General features: G+C 34.0%; 1 protein-coding gene and 1 pseudogene across 1 annotated transcript; both read left to right on the top strand.

The window, feature by feature from the left end:
• The first annotated feature begins 1,644 nt into the window (after nucleotides 1-1,644).
• Nucleotides 1,645-2,052, top strand: LOC147480815 (endoglucanase 12 pseudogene; annotated as a pseudogene).
• A 5,246-nt stretch (nucleotides 2,053-7,298) lies between these two features.
• Nucleotides 7,299-8,390, top strand: LOC147480816 (putative trehalose-phosphate phosphatase D). The gene is made up of 4 exons (XM_086578751.1): nucleotides 7,299-7,346; nucleotides 7,446-7,523; nucleotides 7,658-7,774; nucleotides 8,241-8,390. The coding sequence occupies exons 1-4, from the start codon at nucleotides 7,299-7,301 to the stop codon at nucleotides 8,388-8,390; spliced, it is 393 nt and encodes a 130-aa protein (XP_086434877.1).
• The last annotated feature ends 480 nt before the right edge of the window (nucleotides 8,391-8,870 follow it).

Below are 8,870 nucleotides of genomic sequence, written 5' to 3' on the forward strand. Positions count from 1 at the left end.
TGGGTTTTTGACTCAAGCTTATATATTTAAATTCTTGATTTGGCTGTAAGTCCTTGAGTCCATAGCTTTTAGTTTTGAGTCCTTCAAAGTTAACTTTGACAGTTGACTTGGACCGTTGATTTTGACTTTTTTTTTTAACTTTCCATAGCATCTTGAATCCTTATAAGAAGTGTCAATAGCATATATTTAGGTTCTAGAATGCATCCTTCATGATAAATGGCCTGTAACTTGTAAAAGGCAGTAAAAGTCATAAGTTGTTTGTTCATTGAGCATAAGAATGACATAATTGCAATAATATAAAGGGAATAAAACGCACAGTTGGGGACTGATCATCCAGGTTGGTGGAACTCAAAATTTGACACAAAATGGTGACAACCGGAAATATTGGCAAAGACCGAAAGATATGCGGTATGAGCGCCCAGTCTAAATAACTATACAAGGGCCTAATCTGGTAGGTGAGATGGTAACAGCTTTGATGGTTGCTTCCATTGTCTTTCAAGACGATATTGAGTATTCAAAGAAACTTTTAGATGGTGTCAGTGATCTATAGCTTTGCTAACGACAAAAGCAAACGTCGTTCTTATAGTCGAGATAATTTAAATATCCCCGGCAGCGGCGCCATTTGACATTTGTAGAAAGTAAGATTGGGTTTTGTTGTCCATCTTAGATCATTTGCTAGGAGGAATGGTTTTGATGGTTGGAAAATCTCTTTCTAAACTTTTCTAACATTTCTTTAACTTGTTTTTGATATTAAATGGTGGAAACACAATTAAAATTATGGATTGAAATAAGAAAACATGTATGGAAAGGGTTGGTGTGGATAGCTTGCTCACAAAGTTATACTCATTTGAACTTGTCAAATAAGTATGACTAGTGTTTTGAGGGTTGATGCAAGATTAAAATGAAGTAATGAAAACTTTGTATTGAAGACAATCAAAACTTGATTCATTAACTAAACTTGAGAACATAAAATGGAAAACAAGTAAAAAAATAAAACTTTTAATTAAAGCATGTTAATCTAAAGATTAATTCTAGGGTATGAAAAATAAACTACAAACCAAAATTGGTTGAATCCTAAATACCTTGGATATCTAATTCTCTACATCTCTTTGGTTTATATAGGGCACCAATTACATAATTGCCCCTTCTTGAGGATAAGATTAAGCTTTGTGGGCTTTTGACTCAAGCCCATATATTTGAATTCTTGATTTGGCTTTAAGTCCTTGAGTCCATAGCTTTTAGCTTTGAGTCTTTGAGTCTTTAACTTTTAGCTTTGAGTCCTTCAGAGTTGACTTGGACCGTTGACTTTGACTTTTCTTTGAACTTTTCATAGCATCTTGAATCCTTATAAGAAGCGTCAATAACGTATATTTAGGTGCTAGAATGCATCCTTCGTGATAAATGACTTGTAACCTGCAAAAGGATGTAAAGCCATAAGTTGTCTGTTCATTGAGCATAAGAAGGGCATAATTACAATAATATAAAGAGAATAAAATGCACATTTGGGAATTGATCATCCAGGTTAGTGGAGCTCAAAATCTGACATAAAATGGGGATGACCGGAAATGTTGACAAAGATCGGAAGATATGTGATATAAGCGCCCAGTCTAAATAACTACACAAGGGCTTAATCTGGCAGGTGAAATGGCAGCAACTTTGGCGGCTATTTCCATTGTCTTTCAAGATGATATTGAGTATTCAAATATACTCTTAGATGGTGCCAGTGCCCTCCATAGCTTTGCTAATGACAAAAGCAAGCGTCGTTCTTATAATCGTGATAATTCAAATATTGCACGATACTATAATTCAATGGGTTATTGGGACGAAATCAATTGGAGTGCGGCATGGATGCTTTGTGCGAGTGGAAATGTCAGTTATTTGGAACATGCAACTGAAGATACTGTAGCAACTTATGCAAAGGCATTTATTCGTATTCCAGATCTGAGTGTGTTAAGTTGGGACAACAAGTTGCCTGCAGCAGAACTCTTGCTAACAAGATTGAGGATATTCTTGGGCCCTAGTTACCATAAGCATGTTGAGAAGATATCATAATGAGGCTGACCGTAACATGTGTTCTTATCTTCGACAATTCAATGTCTTCAACTGGACAAAAGGTACGTAGAAAATTATATTTCCGCTGAAAAATGACATAAACAACTAACATTTAAAGTTCAATGAATTTGTTTTCACTGTTGAATTACCACCTATCAAGGCAATCATAGCCATGGAACCACCTAGGTGTAATGTAAATTTCAAAATTAACCAAGTTAATATCTGCCACTTTCTATCTATCATCGTGACCCCCATCACATGCCTTTTTGAACCTCTTCGAAATCATGTGATTTTGTTTAATATCTATTCAAATAGTGATTGTTAATTAATTTTTCATTATATTTTTTTTTTTCTAAGTTAGGAATATGTTTCTCAACTTTTTACCATAATATGAGTCCCTGCTAATTATATGAATTGTGTTTATTTTTATAAACAAAAACTTATATATATCATATAGTTCTAAAACCTATAGTAAATTATTAGTATTAATGTGCTTTTGTGGTTAAACTAAATATGCCCTCCCTCTCTCTCTCAACACATTTTGGTTTTTAGAAGACTTCTAAATATATTTTTTTCACTTATTAGGGATTAGGTTGGAATGTTGGATTGCTTCTCTAATTGGTTTAATATATCAAATAACAGTGTAGTGCAACAAAAGACTTCAATTAATGTTCGTCTATTATCTTTTTAGTGCTATAAAAGATTTTGAACGCGTATTCATTTTTTAATTTTAAATTATTTTTTGTTTGTTAAATAAAGTGGAAATTTTATTGATAACGAGTTTTGTTGTTGGTGTGTTTTTTTGTTTTTTTATTTATTTATTTTTTATAACGAGTTTAAAAGATAGATACAACCATGCCCTAAAAGCCGGCCCTCATCTCTTTAAAGCTATGCCTATAAATTTTCGATCTATGTCACTAGAAAACTCAATTAAAACAACCGTACATTCGTTCCCATCTAGACGGCCTACAATTGACGTGTGACCTAAAACCAGCTAAAATATTTCCTCTTTGTTATAAAATTTCATTTATTTTCCATAGATCCCAATGTGGGAGTTTTTTTTTGAGAATCCATTTTACAATTCATTTAAACTATTTTGACTTACACACACTCTTAGATCTCTTTAGGATAAGTAGAACTAAAATCATAGACAAAAAGATGTGGATATAAACAAATAGAAGAGGTGCCGCTATAAACATCTGTCGTTTTCTGCTACTTAAGGTAAATGCTTTCTTTATTTGTTTTTTAATTTTTATTTAACATCAATATAATTGCTATGTCACCATGATTTATTATATGTTTTCTACATTCACTTTTATTTCAACGAGTATGGAAAATGGGTTTGTCCTCTTTTAGCGATATTTCCAAAAAAGTGGTTAAAGACTTTGAATGATGTTTCACCATCCATCCTATTATTACTGCCCTTTAGCAAATTTAAAGGTTTGCATTCTAATACAAACCAATGGTATATTTAAATGTTAGGTCATTCATTGAAAATCTACATAAGTCTGAATTGAGATGCTTCATTGATGTATAATGCCAATTGAATGGTATGTGAAACTTATGCAATGGATATAATATGCAAAGATGGAGCCAAAACATGACATCAAAGGCTGAAAATACTTTCGCTCCACGAGATTATAGTTATGAGAATTATGGTTATGAGAATTATACGTAGTGTTCATTGTAATCTTTCATCCTAAGAATTATAGTTTATGCTCCTCAGATACTCGCTTGCTAGTAACCCATGCCTATATCATATGTATCATGTGATAGGGTTATATATTAAAAACATTACTTTTGTAATAACTCTAATTCTTTATATTTTGAATGAGAATCATATGGGCAAATGTTATGCATATTATATATGTTATTAGTTATATGCATGCGTCTAATACTTTATGTTGTAGATGATATGGTGTGTGGTGACACACAGAAGATCATATCATCAATATCTTATAAAGTATAAGTAAATGTTCACAACCTAGATGGATTTGGACAAACCATTGGTACGGTTGTAGTATAATCTGGTATTAGTCTATCTTGACTACAGAATTACACTAGTACACTTTGTGTGTATTGAACAGGACCAAGTGAGGTTGTTTCTCTTTATACTGACTATATAAGAGAACAAACACCTCTGTTATTATGGATGTTTGTCCTCTTAATCCGGATATAATAACGGGCACTTACGTGCATTGTACATTTCTTTAAATCATCAATGAGTGAGATTCATTTGTGAATCAACAAACTCGATAGATTGGGTAATGACATTGTATGTAAGGTGTGCTGTTGATTATAGAAGGAATTTGTGACCCGCAGGAAGTCAGGTTGATGATGTTCCCTTGAGGAGCTCATAAGGATTGTCATGTAAACCCTGCAGGTGGATTTAATCCGACATGACAATGAGGTTGAGTGGTACTATTCAAGGACATAAGAAGTTGATTAATGTAGTTGTCAATAACTTGACTTAATCAACAGGCATTCGATATCTTAAACACGGGGAGATCAACAAGCATATAATATGGAGCCCATAAACGTAACACGTAATTTGGGATTAGGGCGGAAGTGCAACAATGGCCTTTAGTGGAATAAGCCATTTGTTTACGGACTTGGGCCGTGTGTTCTGGGCAAACATGAGAAGCCCAAGCCCATCAGGAGGACCAACCCTAATTTCTCCTCATGGTCCCTGTTGTAGCCTATAATAGAAACCTCTTTCTCTAGCCGTTTTTCTCAAAGGTTTTGCTCAAGAAAAGTAGATCCAAAATCGGTTCCAAATTTTGTGAGTAAGAGAGGCCAAGAGAGAAAGAAGAGGGTGGTAGATCGTTGCCCACACAACATCCATTCTAAGGATAGGAATACAACAGAAGATCAAGAGGTTGCTGATTCGTAGAGCTTGGATTCTCAGAGTTATCACAGCTGATCTAAAGGTATGAATTTCTAAACCAAACCGTGAACACCTTTATTCCGCTGTGCATGGTGTTTCGCAGTTTGTAGTCATTCGATGCGACCATAAAGGTTCCTACGTCATGGACATCAAACCCATCAGGCATATCCATCTACGCACTCCACCATACTACCAGCAGTTAGATTATAACTACTAGCCATTGTTTTGATTAGGCCTTCCATTGGAGTGCATGTCTGAATATCATTACAAGTAGTAATTTTCATGGGATATCACCTGTACATGCAATTGATTTTTTTGTCAACAATTTATGTCATTCACATGAAGTACTTGACTAATAAGGTCAGATAGTTATGTGATTTCTTTTCTCCTTTGACAATTTCTCAAGACCACTAACATGAATGTTGTTTTCTTCAATAAATTAATACCTCAAAACTCTTGCATTTTGCAGACATTCTTCTTCACAATGGTCAAAGAACATGCAATTGGCTCCAATGTGCAATTTATCTAAGGTATGTTGCTTATTTGATTCACACCCTTTTTTCTTATGGAGTATACTTTCAGCTCCTTCTCCATTAGTTTCTATTATAAATTGTGTCTATGAAGAGTATGATGTTGCACTGCATTTTTGTACTTATAATTTGAGGTACTATAATTATGTTGGTTTTGCGATTGGGATACTCTAAATATGATGTTTTGGTCAAGTTGCTTGACCTCTTACCTCATTTTGGAGCGAAATATCACTATTAATTCGTTTAAAGTTTGGATGAATAGGTGTCTTTACATAAGGTTATATCATTTTTGGCTTTAATATTTCAATGCTGATTCTCAAAATTTGAGTTGATAACTAATTCCATGAGTTTCGCTTATTCACCACTTCTAATTTATGCAGCTCTTTTGGCTAATTAAATAAAGGTGTTAATATTCTCACCCCTCAACATGATAACCTCCCCGCCTTAAACATTGAAGTACCGAATATACCCTCTGTCTAAAACAGAAACCATTACCTCCTTCAGGACTAGGTACAACCTTTTTAAATGTTGATTGAAGAACTAGTATCAAACACCAATTACCCAGTTCTAGTTCTAGTGTACAGTACAACCTTCTTAAATGAAGTTCATATATCCTTTTAAATTGCACTTGGGTAAATTACACATTAATCAAACTGAGTAAGCATTTGTGGATTATGAAGTATAAAGGAGATGTTGCTATTCACAATCTAAGAAAGCTAAACAGATGGAAAATGTGCTTAAATTTTCTATTAGTCATTTGTGATAAATGTCGATGCCGAACAAGTCATGATTTAACCAAAAAATGTTTTAATTGCTTAAGAAATAAGACCCAATTCTCAAAAACTATAACTGGGTAATTGGTGTTTGATAGTGGGAGAAGAACTAGTAGAGGCAGAAATGGAGTAAATCTGGCTTCCTTGGAGCAGCAATCCATGGTGATGGACGAGCAATTCTTTTTCAATGATAGTTGATTGGAGGAGTTTTTGGAGCTAATCTACAACCAGTTTGTCTAAATATCAGCCAAGTGGGTTTCAAAATTAACAAAAAAATTCATGATTTACGAAAAATAGAGAGAGAAATAAGAAGAGAATAAGTAAAAAGAAAGTGGCTGGCGAGGTGTTTGATTGAGGGGCATCTTGGCCATTCTAATTTTTAGGCGGTGAGCTTATAGAGAAGCGTGGGGGAGAATATTAGCTTATAAAAAGGCAAAACAACTCCAAACCTTCGTCAAACACCCCAAACTCTGTAAAAATATCTCTCTAATCTCTCTAAGAAGAACGAAGAAGGATCACTAAAGAGAAAATGGAAAACCAAATCGCACCATCACCTACAAATTCATCTCTCGCTTGATTCTTCTCGGGAAACTCTCCATAGCCTTCTCTTTTCTTCTTAAAGTCAAACCTAAAAAAAAAAAAAGGTTAACTAGTATTACCCCCACTAGATGAGCCAATTAGGATTTCCCCCTAACTAGATGGGGAAATTAGGGTCTACCCTCTAAGTACACATAAAAAAAAATCAACTTGAGTTGATTATGTTTTTTTTTTTTGTGTATTTTGGGGGGAGACCCTAATTTCCCATCTAGGGGGGATCCTAATTGGCTCATCTAGTGGGGAAGTCATATTCGTTAACCCAAACAAAAATTCAAAACTTTGGCTAATTTGAAGTTTACCTAACAATGGGAACAATTCACACTGATTTACAAGGTTCGGAGATGAAGGTTGTTTAATTTTTATGGCTGTCGTAAATGCTCCCATCATCTAGTGGGGGAGTAATATTCGTTAACCCAAACAAAAATTCAAAACTTTGGCTGATTTGAAGTTTACCTAACAATGGGAACAATTCACACTAATTTACAAGGTTCGGAGATGAAGGCTGTCGTAAATGCTCCCATCATTATGAATTAATGAGGCATTAACTGTAAGTCACCATTTCATTATAATCTTATTATCTTAATTCAATATTTTATCTAATTGCAGGACTTTTGCACACTTGAAGAGCAAGTCGAGTCTATTCTTAAAGAATATCGTAGGTTCCATTTGACAAGGGGTAGAAAGGTATAATTAAATTAATACTTCAAATGATGATTTTGGTTAGGTCTTAAAACTTACAAGTCTGTACAAGTTATTATAGTGTTGTAATTACGCAAGCCTTGCTTACACAACTGTTCCTTTGCATTTATTCTGAATAGGTTTTGGAGATACACCCATCTATAAAATGGGACAAGGGTCATGCTCTAGATTATATACTTAATACTCTAGGATTTGGAAATTTCCTAGACGATAGAACTGATGAAGATGCTTTCAAGGTATGAATATATTAGTTAATGAATAATGTCTAGAATCTTTGAGTAATGCTTAACAATTCAATTAAAAGTAATGCGCAAGATGGAAGACATGTGTATAATTTATGCTTGAAACAATTCATTAATTACATGTCAATTCCCTAATATTAAGCTTAGTGAAGTGTGTTTGAATGTTATATGGTGTGTGAGTGTGTGTTGTGTGGGGGTGTATGATGTGGTATCTGTCATATTTAATATGATTGTTACCGTATTGTATACCGGATGATCCTGAAAGACTTGGATAAGTGGCCAACTTAAGTATTATTCTTTTTGTTGCATATTGGGTCTAAAGTTGCATTGCGCAATTTGTTATAAAAGTTTATGGTTTGCTCTGCATCAATGAATTTGAACATTTAGTAACTAATCATTTCAGGAGAACCCTCCTTTTGAATGCAAGTTTAATCATTTGCATATACTTGAACCATTACAGGTTTTGGTGACAAAAGAGCAAGGTTATCCTATGAAATATAGTGTCTTCAATTCCAAAGGAAACAAAAACCTCTTACTTTCTCCAAAACCCGTCAGAGGTGATGTGCTTTTTGATGCGGCTTGCAAGAAGCCAATCATGTTTGGTCCATAAAGTTCACGCTATTTACATTGTTATATAATGTTTTCCTGGAAAATAGTAGTGATGCTTATGTCCTTCTTGGCTTATTGCTACAATGATAGTCAAAGTATCCGCGGAGTTTCTAGCAAGTGAGTTACTCTTAACACACTGTTTAACTTTTGTATTTGATTGGGCATTAAATGGAGAGGAAAACCATATTAAATAAGGAGACAAAATATAAGGTGTATTGTATGTATCATTACCGTGACTTCTGTTTTTGATGCACTACTTTTATCATACTTGCATTATACTTTTATCTCTTTTTCAAATGTTTCTTGGTTATTATAGTATGAGCTTTGGGTTTAGTTTACTTTGTAGTTAGGAGCACGCTTGGTTAGTGACAATGAGAGAGTGTATGGTAAGTTTAGATACAAGAAATATTATAGATAATGTTCAATTTCTCTATGTTGTTTCATTTTTCCATTAGCGCAAGGGAAAAACAAAGATATGCAA

The sequence above is a fragment of the Coptis chinensis genome, chromosome 8 (genome assembly GCF_015680905.1).
Source record: "Coptis chinensis isolate HL-2020 chromosome 8, ASM1568090v1, whole genome shotgun sequence".
NCBI classification, from domain to species: domain Eukaryota; kingdom Viridiplantae; phylum Streptophyta; class Magnoliopsida; order Ranunculales; family Ranunculaceae; genus Coptis; species Coptis chinensis.

Coding starts and splice junctions, on each gene's coding strand:
- LOC147480816 (XM_086578751.1), top strand. CDS start 7,299: ATGGGAACAATTCACACTAATTTACAAGGTTCGGAGATGAAGGCTGTC. Junction 7,347..7,445: donor GTTCGGAGATGAAGGCTGTC/GTAAATGCTCCC, acceptor ATCTAATTGCAG/GACTTTTGCACACTTGAAGA. Junction 7,524..7,657: donor ATTTGACAAGGGGTAGAAAG/GTATAATTAAAT, acceptor TATTCTGAATAG/GTTTTGGAGATACACCCATC.